This window comes from Moschus berezovskii, chromosome 25, assembly GCF_049115385.1.
Source record: "Moschus berezovskii isolate FMDL1 chromosome 25, NW_MosBer_1.0, whole genome shotgun sequence".
In the NCBI taxonomy this organism is placed as follows: Eukaryota; Metazoa; Chordata; class Mammalia; order Artiodactyla; family Moschidae; genus Moschus; species Moschus berezovskii.
In genome coordinates this window covers 4,204,936-4,218,357 of record NC_142484.1, presented here as the reverse complement: position 1 = coordinate 4,218,357, position 13,422 = coordinate 4,204,936, and the positions used below count along the sequence as shown (strand labels likewise).

Here is a 13,422-nt window from a genome sequence, read left to right as displayed (position 1 = left end):
GGCATCTGATGTGGTCAGTGGTTGTCTGAAAGACACACCCTCTCCCACATGAGCACATTCAGAGGAAAAGATCCAGGAGGTAGATCTCAGCTCTGCAACTTTCAGGCTGTGCGGCTTCTCCTTCTGGGCCTGGACTTTCTTACCCAGAAGATGGGGATTGTCATGGGACTTCGCTGGTGGTCCAGTGGTTAAGAATCTTCCCTCCGATGCGGGACACACAGGTTCGATCCCGGATCGGGGAACTAAGATCTGGCATGACTTGGAGCAACCAAGCCCGCGTGCTGCAACTGCTGAGCCCTCGACACACAGCTATTAATAGAAGCCCATACAAGGCAATGAAGATCCAGCAAAGCCAAAATTTAAAAAAAAGAAAAATGCCAACAGCCCAGTCTATAAGAATGGAGGCTCCAGGAACGCATGCTAACATCTGTGACATGCCCAGCAGGCAAGAGAGATGGGCTCTGTTCAGTGCCCACCTCCAGGGGTGATGGGAGGACTGAAGACTCGAGGTCCGTGCGACCCTGAGCACACAGCTGCTGCACGGGCATCACTCAGTAAGTGCCCCCGTCCCGCCAGGGCCATCGCCGTCACCCCAGCTGAGCAAGGAGGCCCCACTGGTCCCCGAGGGTGGTCACGGCCATTCTTATTTCCCTCCCCTGGCAGTTCCTGATCTTCATGCCTCTCTCCTGGTGTCACCAGCCCCCAGATTTTGCTCAGTGGGAAGCACCATTCTCAGCTCTGGGGCTTTGGGGGGACTGACCCCCTCCCTGGCTCCAGGACAGGTGCTGAGGGGCTCAGAGCCAGCAGCACATCTGCCCCCTGGGAAGAGTGGCCGGTTCAAGGGTAGATGTGAAATTTAACAGCCAGCAAGACTCAGGGAGAGATTTTTCCGGAGCTTCTGGCAAAGAGAGCCCTCCTGATCCTTAGGACTCTGGGGGTTGGCACGGCCCTTCTGCCACCTCACGAGGGGCGCCTAGGGAGCTTCGGCCATGGAGTGGAGCCTGAGCACAAGCTTGGTCGGGCAGGAGAGCAGGAGGGGAACCAGGCCTCCAGGAAAGCTGCTGGATCGAGCCAGCCCCCTTGTGCCAGGAGCCCAGGACTGTTCCTTACTGTTGAAGTTTGTCTGATGTGGCCTTCCCAGCATTTTCAGAGCTTAACTGCGCCACAGTCTGCATGTTTTCAACCTATTTCCAAAGAAGGTCCCATTCTCAGGTGCCAGAGGCTGGAATGCTCCCATGTCTTTTAGGGGACATGGCTCAATCCAACAGGTTTGAGCTCTCAGAGCTAGGGAGCACATTCGCGGAGCACCCTGTGATCTCGCGGGTGCGTGGCCACTGAGAAAAATGGAAGTTCAGTAAATCCTGGCTGAAGGGGTGGGGACACCTGCCACGAAGTCCTCAGTTTCGTGGCTGTTTACTGGAGTGAGGGGTTCCCCGCTCCATCCCACTCTTCTGTCAGCAGAGATGGGATCACATTCAGGTTTCACTACGACCCCAGCGACCCACAGCCCAGCCGATGTGATGAAGGGGCACCCAGGAGCTGGGGCTGAAGCACTAGCCCCACGGGGCCCCCCAGGGACAGACCAGCCAGGACCTGGATGTCAGGTGAGGGGTGCAGTCACCATCGCGGCTGCAGGCAAGAAGCAACTGTCTTTCTCGGAGCCGTGAAGTCCCCACTGAGCCCCTTAGTCCTGGGCGCGCGGACGGGACCCTGTCGCCGTGGGGTCCTGGCCCGGCATCTGCACGACGCTCACATCCTGGGGGAACTAAACGCAGCACTCACTCTTTGCTTGGTCAGACTCACTGGGGACTGAGTCCTGGGCTGCGGACCGGTTCCTCACTTCACTCACTGAGGATGGGAATGACTGTGGAGTTGGGGCCACCTTGCCTGTTAACTTGCAGCTTTTGCTCTTTCTAAACTACACAGTATTCTTAGGTAAGGTGGAAGAGACATTCTCCGGGGTGCTGAACGCAAACGAAAGCGCCCAAAGTGAGTTGTGCCAAGGTCACCTCCTCCAGGAAGCCTTCCTGCCCTGCTTCCCACTCCCTTATTCCCCAGGCAGAGCTGAACACACCCCCACGCGCACTTCCAGGCTCCCCATCCATACTTCAGTGAGCCCTGCTCACAGGGATGAGGGCAGGTGCTGGTCCGTTCTGTTCCCGCCTCTACTACCGCAGCCAGCACGGGTCCCGACCCATAAATCCGTCCGCCTCCACCCCAATCAGCTAGATGCAAGACTGGTCACACAGACAGGCTGTGAGTTATCAGAAAAATGAGGCTCTGTTCTGGCTAAGAATAAGTCATGCAAACCGCTCGACTCCCGCTGTGCTTAGTGAGGCCTGAGGTCGCCACTTACTGCAGCCGTCGGGTTTGTCACTCAGCTCAACTGGGTGCCCCGTGCCTCCATCTGCAGCAGGGGTGGGGGGTCGGGGCGGGGGACAATGGCCCCACCTCGCAGGCTTTGTGGAAGCTTCAGGGCCCTGAGGAAGGTCAAGGCAGCCCCAGGCAGCCACTCGGCAAGTCAAGACTTCTCCGTCCCCCAGATCCCTCCATGCTCTCCCCACCACTGGGTGGAGAAATACAGGTTGAAGGTGAAATAACCAAGTGTGGCGGGCTGCGACCCGGCCTCAGGTGGGTGTAAAACCCTTCGGCCATCATGGTGCCTGAGAGCGTAGCCCCGAAGGGTAAGTTCAGCTGAAAGGTGGATTAGTCCACTTCTTCCCAATTACAACGTTCAAGAAAAACAAATTGAAGGAACTTCAACTTTTAAGTGGAATGGCGTTCTTCTCTGCCAACTCAACACTGTACAGGCAGCCAGACAGGGTGGCTCTTATGGGCTGAATGATGCCCCTACCAAAATTCATAGTGGAGAGTGGATCCCCAGGACCTCAGGATGTGACTGTTTTTGGAGACGGGAGCTTTAAAGCCATCATCAGGGTACAGACCGATCCAACAGGGCTGCAGTCCTCAAGAACACAGAAGGATGCCCGCATGAGCGCATGGGCAGAAGACAGCCATTCATCATGCCCAGCAGAGAGGCCTCAGGACGGACCAGCCCTGCCCACACCTGGGCCTCGGATTCCAGCCTTGACTGGGAGACAGCAAATACCTGCAGTTTAAGGCCCTCAGTGTGGGGCATTTCCTGTGGCAGTCCAGGCTGACTGATAACGTGGTACAGAATATGCTGGGGAGTTTCCGATGGGGGAAGAGTGAGCAGGCCTTGGGAAACCTGAGTCCCCCGAGAGGGGGTGAACCCTTGGTGAAATCCAAGGGTTAGGTGGACAGGCAGAGATGGGACAGGATGTGGGAGGTGAGCAAGGCAGAGAAACCCAGGCAAGAAAGACAGGAGCGGGGCGCCATTTCCTACTCCAGGGGAATCTTCCCGACCTAGGGATCAAACCCACGTCTCTTGCGTCTCCTGTATTGCCAGGCAGATTCTTTATACCATTAGCGCCACCTGGGAAGCCCAGAACCAGGGCATGCACCAGGCTCCTATAACTCGAAGTCGGCCAGTGGGCACCTCAGGAGCTGGTTGGCACAGCTGCTTGGGGACATCAGAGGGTTCCCCTGGCTCGGCCCTGCCAAGCGCAGGGGTGGCTCCATCAGTAGCTGCCCGTCAAAATTCCGGTATCACAGCCCCACAGGACAACTTCCAAAAGAGATCCCGGCTCCTCCTTCCCCCAAAGTCCTCCAGCATCCTCCACCATTCCATTAGCCAGAAGAACAAGCTCTCTGGACCCCGTGGCTAGAGGCGGCATCGTGGGGTCAGAGTGTGAGCGATGGAGCAGGGACTCTGTACTGCGATCCAGGACGTCTCTCGGGTGAGCAAGGGTTCCTGGCCATGGGGTCTCGTCCTCCAAGAAGTAGCAGGGTGGGCACAGGGCAAGCCCAGGATCCAGGGGCCCTGAAGACCAGCGACAAGGCAGCTGAGCCCCACGGGATGGGGGAGAGGAAGGGGCTGCTGCGGGCCTGGCTGATACCGGGCACAGGAGAGGCCAAGACGGGTCAAGAGGGAAAGGGGGTGAAGGGGACGCGTGAGGGGGAGGGGCAGCAGGACCACCCCTCCTGAGCAGCGTGGGGACTGCCCTCCCATGAAGCCGCCGCCACAAGTATTAGTTAAAGCCAGACACAAACGCAAGAGGGGGCCTCCCAGTGCGACCCTGGTTCCTCAACCCCAAATACCACGGAGGAAGGAACGAATTCACTAGAAGTCACATCAAAAAGGTCCCAGACAGCCTTTGTCTTTAAAGTATGCTGTTTATTTTTTTTCTCCAATTATAAAAATAATACGTTATCCAAACAGCTAGCTTAGGAAACACGAAATTCTGCCCAGGAAAACAATGAAAGCCCTCCACCCCGCTGGACGGAGATGAGCTGGTGATATCTGTGACGATGGCGCGGCCAAGGCCCGGCCCGCCCAGAGCCGAGAAGGGGCTGCAGGCCAGGAACACGGTGCGAAATGCATGGGACAGAGCCGCGGAGTGTCCACCAGCCTCAAGACGCCGACCCTCCCTCCTCAGCGCCTCGGGAGCCTAACGTCCAGGCCCCGCAGGGACCCTCAGCAGCTGCCAGGGGAGCAGAGCGCACCCAGACGCTCTGGGAGGATTTTAAAAGCTGGACTAGACTCGCAGCGACCCCAAGGTGTCTGCACGGGAGCGGCAGGACCATTTTTAATGGCAGAGTACCTCCCCGCGCCCGGGAACACGGGAAGAGCACATCCCGGCTCCCTGGGACAGGGCTGGCCTCTCCTCCTCTCAGCCGGATGCCCGCATCCATGGCAAGGGAGGCGATGAGCACAGCACCGACTGTGGGCGGGGACCCCGGGCCTGTGGGTGCGAGCGTGCGTCCCGGGGCACCAGGAGACGGGGTAAGCGCCAGGGCCGCAGTCCCAGCTCTGCTGCCCGCAGCCTTTTGACGGGGCGGTCTCTCAGGCCTCGGGTTCCTCTATAAACCATGAGCAAGGCCCGCCTCGTGGGCTCCCAAAGGGACTAAATAAAACTCAAGGAGCCAGTCACAAAGCGCTGACGCATCTCAAGGGTCAGTATATGCCACCTGTCACTCCTGCCGTGCCAACTCTGTCCCCCTCATTTTTAAAAAAACAGCCCCTCTGAGCACTGACCAAAGCCCAGGGAGTAACAGAGGTGTTTCTTCCATCCAGAACCAGGTCTGGATCCAATCAGGCCTGCCAGGTGGCGGGAACCCATGAGCCGATGGCCTGAACCCTGGAGTGGAGACGAGCAGCCCTCAAGGGCTCTGACAGGGCTGCACCCAGACTGCAGGGCAGCCAGGACCCGACCAAGGACAGGCTTGTGTGGAGGGGCCCCCAGGGTGGGGGGATGCAGGCCACACGGGGGGACCTCAGGGAAGGGGGCCCTTTCACCGGCCAAACTGGAACCGACCCTGCAAAACGATGAATCCTCCTGTCTTGCCTTTAATCACGTTTTTCGACACATGACACGTGAACATCTGCTCCCTGATGTCCTGGCTTTGTTCATCTGTCGTCCTCAGAATGAAAGTCCAGAACCTTCCGCGCCAATTTTAAAGTCGGGCTGAACGTTCAGTAATGAACAAAGCTGGAAACACAAGAGGAAAAAGGTGACCTCTCTCTAGGCCACCAGCCTCCACGAGGTCCTCGCACATGCTCCCGGATGGCCCCGGTTTCCTCACATCGGGGTGAACGAGGACTTGCTTTACGGACCAAAGACACGGCACGGGTGGCCCCCAAACCGTTAGCAGAGGGAGCCCCCAGCGTGCCCAGCCACATCTAAGACAGGCACCCCGACCAAAAAGAAACACACGGGACACAAACCTGCTTAAACTTCCCTCTAATTCTGTCTAAGTCTTCGTGAAGTTTATCGTAAGTAGGGTCATCGTAAGGGAACTTCTGAATCATCCCAATCAACGCTTCTAAGACCTTCATCTTTTTGCTGTAAAACAGAAAGAAAGGCCTTCAGTCCCCGGCTCGGCAGGCTCGGCCTGGGCAACAAGGTGCCAGGCGCTCCTTAAGGCAGCGGCGCTGAGCACACCGGGGCTCAGGAGCTGGCGGCTAACTCAGTCATCACACTAAACAACCTTCCCTCGCCTGGCAACGGGCACCTGCCCAACCCTGTGCCTGACATTAAGTGAGAACCATCCTTGCCGGGCCGGCTGCGGCCTGGACCAGGGGCCGAGGCGACGGGACAAGCACCCAGACCACCGGTCCCCAGGCCTGAGCCTGGAGCAGACAGAACCAGAAGGACAAAGCGCTGGGCACGGCCACACCTGCTCCCATCTGGGGGGCTTCGCGGATCCAGAACTTTCACACTCGGGGCCTCAGGGAGTTTAACAGCAGGGAAACACCAAGCCTGCTCCGTGCACAGTGTCTGCTGCCTGAGTTCAGTCCCCGTTCCCCAGGAAGACGAGGGCTCAGACTGAAGCAGGACTGCACCGAGGCACTCTGGGACTTCACGGCTCTGGACCTTGGCGTCCTCATCTGTAAAATGGGGCCCTGACGGTCACCTCCCAGGCTCAGGAGGATCAGTAATCCAGAGAAAGCCCAGGCCACAGAACAGTGCTGAGTAACCGTCAGTCTCCACCACACCCTGGAGGCCAGGGCTCCCATTGGGGAAGGCAGGCGCCCTTCTGGGTCACAGGCAAGCGACCCTGCCCACCTCTAATCACTGGGCGTCAGCAGCATACTAGGTATCTGTTCCCAGGCAATCTCGAAGGACTGTCCTAAGGATGAAGCGACAGCAATTCAAATCGACCAGGACCTGCTCACGTTTGCTGTTCTTTAACCAGTTTACAAGATTTACGACAGCTGCCTCTCGGGGAAAACACAAAACCGCGAAGCATCACAGCGGGTGAATGAAAGCAACAAGGCACTCGGTTTCCAACAGACGGAAGGCAGATGCCCGCACGTGGGAACGGCTGTAGTGCCCGGACGCAGGGACCGCTGCTCACTCTCAAGTGTGCGCGCAGCCCTGCCCGACGGCCGGTCACCGCAGCTGCTCCAGACGCGCTCAGCCCGGCGCACAGCAGGGGGGTGTGGCCCGCTCACGGTCAAGTCAGGAAAATGGGGCTCCACCAGCCTGCGGGAGGGCAGGGGCATCTCGGGGAGGGTCAGAAAGCCATGGCCACCCGCTGGACACCCCAGCCTGCAGGCTGAGACGGGCTCCCACATGCCTTCTCCGGGGCGAAAAGTCCCCGGCTTCACTGAGGGCGCACAGGGCAGGCGCTCCTCTTTAACAGCCTGCTTGGAGCACAAAGCAGCGGAAGGCTCTCTGTACGCCTTCGACCGTTTTTTATAAACTGTAGAGGCTTAGAAAATTCAAAAGTACCCTCTAAGGGGTTTAGGCTGCGGTTCAGAGACCACCAGCTCTGCTGGTGGGGTGGGGGCAGCAGGGCTCAAACCAGCCCTGACACAACCCACGTGACCCTCCCCCGATGCAGCCTGGGGGCACGGCGAGGGGGGTGGCGGACTCCTGCCCTGGGGCATGAGTTGGCAGCCCCCAGGTTCAGAAACCTTCACACCCTCCGTGCGCTGCAGACACCAGCGCAGGGACACGGGGAGGCTGCTGGAGAATTCCAGGACCGCGTGCACCACCCCCACCTTCGTGCCCAGAGTGCAGAGGCACCTTCAGCCCTGACCGCCACCCAGTGCTGCCACCCGCCGTCCCAACCAGATCACTAGCTATGACACCGCCCCGCCGGGTCTTTAGAAAACCTCCTCGAGGTGGCCGTGCATGGTGGACGAGTCTGGTCAGCTCCCACTTGCTCAGTGATGGGACAGGTCAGAGAGCAGCGACCCCAGAATCACCCAGACCCTGTCTCGAGCATCCCTGCTCTGACACGTGAATACGGCAGTGGCACAAATTCTAGAAGTTCAAAATATTCCAAATGACACGTCACGTGGACGCGGGAATGCCGCTTCTGCGCTGTCACTCACGCTCCTGGAGCCCCTCCCTGGCCAGGCAAAGCCACTGGGCACCCGAATGATGCGGAGCAGCTACCGAAGCCCCGTGTCACCTCCGCTGCGTGGCAGCACAGCCTTTCATGGACGGTGAAGAGTGAAGACCGCGGGTGGGGACAGGGTCCCGGGGCTTCGGGAAGCGGCACCCGTAAGAGCAGGTTCAGAAGGTTTCAAACGCTACAGAGGACAGCTAACGGTTCCAGGTTAGTGCTTCCAGGTTCCTGACACGGGAAAACACACAGACCCGGTCATCCTGTTAGACCTTCTGGCTACATTAAAAGTAGCAGCGACGACGGAGTCCCCATTTCTGAGCCTCGATTGCACCCAGATTACCATGCTCTGTTTATCAGAAGCTCAGGGGAAACGAAAAGATACAATCATTTTCAACCTGCCTTAACTGGCAGGGCCACTGAAAGTCACTTGAGTGCTTGAAGGCCTCCAGGGAAAAGGCAGGGGAGATCAGAGGACTCTTGAGAAAACAGTAGATATTCATCCAACACCCAAAACGGGCTCAGCACCTTCTAGGTACTATTTCCTGTAAACCGTGTAATAATTTCGTGAGGTTATTTCAGCCCGATTTTTTTCTCCATTTTACAGATGAGGACACTGAGACTCTAACCACCCGAGATCAGGGCGCACCACGGAACCGCAACTCTGGTCCAGATGCCAAAGAAGAAACAAGGTCCGGCCTTACCTGTCTCTCTCAGTGGCACAACCACGCAGGAGACCTCTCCAAGCAAACGCAAAGCCTTGGTAGCACCCAATCTGTGAATTGATGAGGCATTTAAGAGTGCAGTGAATAACCAAGCACTGCATTTGATCTAATTATCAAGCTCTCAAAACTACAGCGGGGGAGGGCAGGAGGGCGTGCAGGGACGCTTCTTCTTGTGCTATCCTGGAGCAGGAAATGGAAGTCCGAGGTCGAGTTATCAGCGGGACAGCCGGCCCCCAAGGCAGCCCACTGGGCCCTGCCTCCCCGCTCCGCTGGTACTCGTGCCTGCGTGGTCTCCCGACTGTATCGGGTGGCCGTGATGAGCAGAACACAGAAGAAGACGTGGCACGTGACCTCCGGATTTAGGTGTTAACAGGCAATGTCACCTCTGCCCTGCCCACCTGGGCCACCCACACAGGGTCAGGAGGACACTCGGGCAGCCCTAAGGAGAAGTCCACATGCTGAAGACTCCGAGGGAGTGAGCCATCTGAGAAGTACCTCTTCTGGCCCCAGGCAAGCCTTCGAGTGGCTGACTCTTAACTCCAGCATCAAGGGGCCCTGAGCCAGAACTACCCGGCTCAGCTGCTCCTGGATCACGGATCCCTAGGACCTCTGTGAGATAAGTAACACTGGTTGTCTTAAGGCCACGTGCCTTGTACTGATTTTGTTTTGAAGCCACAGATGCCTAATACAGTTCCAGTGGCCTCAGACTTCGCTGTTTACGGCCAGTTCCCTGTAAGTGAGGGCCCGTTCCGTTCCGTTGCGTCGCTCAGTCGTGTCCAACTCTTTGCGACCACGTGGACTGTAGCCTACCAGGCTTCTCCGTCCATGGGATTCTCCAGGCAAGAACACTGGAGTGGGTTACCGTTTCCTTCTCCAGGTACCAAAGGCAGGAGAAAAGGAAAATCAGGGATTTTATGGAATTCCTATGTAAATATAAACGGCATGCTTTCACACGACACAGGGGTGCTCACTCTCTGCAGGAAGACTCGGCACCACGACACTAGACATCCACTGAGGTGACGAGAGACTTGTTTTTTCTCCAACCCACCCGACTGCATCATCGCCACACAGCCACATGCTCTGCAGACTCTGTCCTAGGAATATGCCTCCATCACCATTCTATATAGCCTACTGCCACTTTAAGAGCCCTGAAATTGTGGATCATACTGACCATCAAGGTAAACTGTCTGAAACTCCAATACTTTGGCCACCTCATGTGACGAGTTGACTCACTGGAAAAGAGTCTGATGCTAGGAAGGATTGGGGGTGGGAGGAGATGGGGACGACAGAGAATGAGATGGCTGGATGGCATCACCGACTCGATAAACATGAGTCTGAGTGAACTCCGGGAGTTGGTGATGGATAGGGAGGCCTGGCGTGCTGTGATTCATGGGGTCGCAAAGAGTCGGACACGACTGAGCGACTGAACTGAACTGAAAGAACAGGATTCCTTTCTAAGTGGTGGTGGGGCAGGGGGGAGGTCCCCACTCACTTCAGATCCGATTTTAGCTCCATGAAGCGTGCCATGCTGTCTCCCTTCGATCATACCCAAACTGCTTCCTTCTTCATAGCCTTCCCGGTACCCTTCCCCGTGAAACCTGCGACGGAGAAGCAGCAAGTCTGAGTAAATAAACAGGAGAAAGAGGATTCTTCCTGGAAAAACTCATCTCCTCCACGTGACCCAGACCTAGACCCAGACTGCAAGACAAGACCGAGTATCACAGAAAAACAAGAGAACCTGAACCATAACTCAGGTCCAATGTCAGCTCCACCCCTCCCTGAGCCTCTTCTGTGGCAAGTCGCTGTACTTCTTGAAGCCAAATTCAGCTCTTCTACAATGAGGAAGCTGGGCTAACTCAGGAATTCCCAAACCGGGGAGAATACTGGAAACACACAGGAAAATCCCAAAGATACAAATTCAGCAGCCTCGCCCCTCATCTCAGTAAAGCTCAGGAATCCGCTTTTTGAAATCTCCCCAGTGACTTTAGTCAGCAGCCCCAGTTCTGTGAGTCTGTAAGCTAGACTGTTTGGGCAAGTGCTTCAAAACAAACAGACAAATGAAACTCTGCCATCTGCACCAGGCTTTCCATCACACCTCAGGAGCCAGGCAGGGAGAAGTGCCATCAGGTCACCGCAAAGTGTGCCACGACTGCAGGGCCTGCGGTGGAATGAAGGCTCTGACTTACAGGGGCCAGCAGTGGAACTGTCACCAGCACAGCCCACAGGCCGCAGGGCTGGCTGAAGCCCCCAGTGAGGCCAAGTGTGTCATTCCCACTTATACTGGCTGCCGCCCCAGAAGTGACCTTGCCTCCCCATCTCAAAGACGGGATCTAGTTCATAAGTAGGGATAAAATAGATAATGGGGGTACAAGGCTTAGTTCAGCGTGCAGCTCACAGCAAGTTCCAAATGAACTGTCAGTGAATGATCGCTTCCTGCTCCCTCTTTCTCAGGGACGTCTATCGATGTCTCAAGCGGGCTGGACACTGGAAGATAGCCATCAAAGCAGCCAAGAGCCGCCCCCCACCACCACTCCCGCCTTGTCACAGCCCCTAGGCGCTGCCCAGGGGCTTCGAAGGGAAAAGGATGACGCCTGACACCTTGATGAGCCTGTCCGTGAATGCGGCCGTCTGTCCTACCACTGAGGAACAAGGAGGTGGGCAGCGCCCAGATGGCAGAGGTCCGCCCCACCCGAGGACGGGGCGTCCCTGGAGGGAGGCGGTCACCAGGCCGAGCAGATGCGCGGGGGCAGCCCCGGAGGAGGGGGACGGGTCCCGAGGAGCAGCTGGGCGCCTGGCGCCCGCCCGAGAAGGGGAAGGGACAGCATCCTGGGCCCTCCCGCGCCGGCCGCCCCCGGGGCCCCGGTGCGCTCCCCCAGGGCCGCAGCCCAAGGCTGAGAGCCGACACGCCAGGGCGGGGGGCCCCGACACACCCACCTCTCATCTGCCATCACGACAGCGTCGAACATGTCCTGACCCCCGGCCATGGCGGCCGCCGACCAGCGCCCCCGCCCGTCGGGCTCCGCCGCCCCGCGATGGAGCCGCGGATGCGCGAGGTCACAACTCGCGGAAACCCCGGCCACGCGCGACGCCAAGTTCACTTCCGGGGGCGGCCGCGCGGGGCAGGCCGGGAAACGACGGCACGCCGGAGGGCTCAGCACGCGCCGGGGCGGGCCCAGGGCGCGTGCGCGGCGGCTGTGGCGCTGGGCGGGGCTAGGCTGGGACGCGGCCCCGCCCCGAGGCCCCTTGCCCCGCCCCCCGGCTCGGGACGCGGGCCGGTTGGTCGGTCCCCGCCTGGAGCATCAACCTGGCCGCGCGGGGCCGACCCATGATCTCACTTTCCCAAAACCAGGCAGAGGCCCCCGAACTGCCAACGGCGGCTCAGAAAGGACCAGGGAAAGGAACTTGGAAAATTTATCAAAGAACCAAACGCCTCCCGGAGCTCTGGCCAAGAGGCTCTGGGCCGGTGGGGTATGGGGTGGGAAAGTTCCAGAAAAGGCAATTCGCGGATTGCAGACATACCCAGAGAAGAGTGGCCCGGTCCCCCGCCGACCCCGATCCGCAGCCAAGGGCCACCGCCAGGACCAGGTCAGACTTGAAACCCCCGGCCTAAAAGGCCACTGAATCCACGATGACAGTATTCCAGGGCATTTGGCCTTTTGTTTGAGAAACAACGCAGGGCTGACCCGACCCCCGGGATTCTGAAACCAGCAGGTGAGAGGAACAGCCTAGGTCCTCTTAACACTCAATGAATAACTGTTGGCATCCGTTCTTAAAACTTTAAAGTTCTTTGAAAACTGTAAATAAAAGTGTTTGTGTTTTTATTCTTGCGGTTGTTTTTAAAGCAAAAGCAGAAAGAAAATGAAAGTGTTGGTCGCTCAGTCCTGTTTGATTCTTTGCCACCCCATTGACCATGGACTGCCAGGGTCCTCTGTCCGTGGAATTCTCCAGGCAAGAATATTGGAGTGGGTTGGTATTCCCTTCTCCAGGGGAATCTTCCCAATCCAGGGATCGAACCCAGGTCTCCTCTATTGCAGGCAGATTCTTGACCATCTGAGACAGAAGCCCCAGTAAAACTAGTGAGTAAAACTGGCTCAGTCATGTCTGACTCTTTGCAACCCTATGGGCTATACAGTCCATGGAATTCTTCAGGTCAGAATACTGGAGAAGATCTTCCCAACCCAGGGATCGAACCCCGATCTCCCACATTGCAGGCGGATGCTTTACCAGCTGAGCCACAAGTAAAAGTAGACCTATTCATAATTCAGGCAGAGAGTCAAGAATAAGCCAAGAGGCTTTGTAATTAACAACCCCAGAGCCCTCTCTCCAGCTGAAGCCACCCCCCCTCCATTAAAAAAAAAAATAAAACAGCTTCTAGTGTTAGTCCTCCCATTTGTCATTTCCAGGGCAGGTTCTTCCTGGACATGATTTTTAAAAGGTATGTCAAACTATCAGCCACAGTGGAACATAGATACGAATTACCAAAAGCTTTCCCGTTAAAATCAGGAGTAAAGCAAGAATGCTTTGAACACATCCAGTAGACCTAATCAGTGCAATAAAATTGAGCAACAAGTCTTAACTATCTTTGGGGAAAAAAAGACAACAAAGTGCCACTATATGGAGGTGTGGTGGTCCATCTGCTGCTGCTGCTAAGTCACTTCAGTCGTGTCCAACTCTGTGCGACCCCATAGACGGAAGCCCACCAGGCTCCCCCGTCCCTGGGATTCTCCAGGCAAGAACACTGGAGTGGGTTGCCATT

The 13,422-nt window shown here is 57.3% G+C and overlaps 1 protein-coding gene across 2 annotated transcripts; it reads right to left on the bottom strand.

Annotated features, from left to right (window-relative positions):
• Positions 1 to 4,237: 4,237 nt before the first annotated feature.
• LTO1 (LTO1 maturation factor of ABCE1) lies at positions 4,238 to 11,787 on the bottom strand. Of its 2 annotated transcripts, none has more exons than XM_055415312.2 (5): positions 11,601 to 11,787; positions 10,159 to 10,264; positions 8,646 to 8,716; positions 5,810 to 5,927; positions 4,238 to 5,573 (listed from the first exon to the last, which is right to left on the bottom strand). In XM_055415312.2, the coding sequence occupies exons 1-5, from the start codon at positions 11,648 to 11,650 to the stop codon at positions 5,505 to 5,507; spliced, it is 414 nt and encodes a 137-aa protein (XP_055271287.1). In that variant the 5' UTR covers positions 11,651 to 11,787; the 3' UTR covers positions 4,238 to 5,504. The 2 variants fall into 2 exon arrangements, with proteins under 2 accessions (XP_055271287.1, XP_055271289.1); XM_055415314.2 differs by having other exon boundaries at positions 10,159 to 10,286; positions 11,601 to 11,749.
• Positions 11,788 to 13,422: the final 1,635 nt, after the last annotated feature.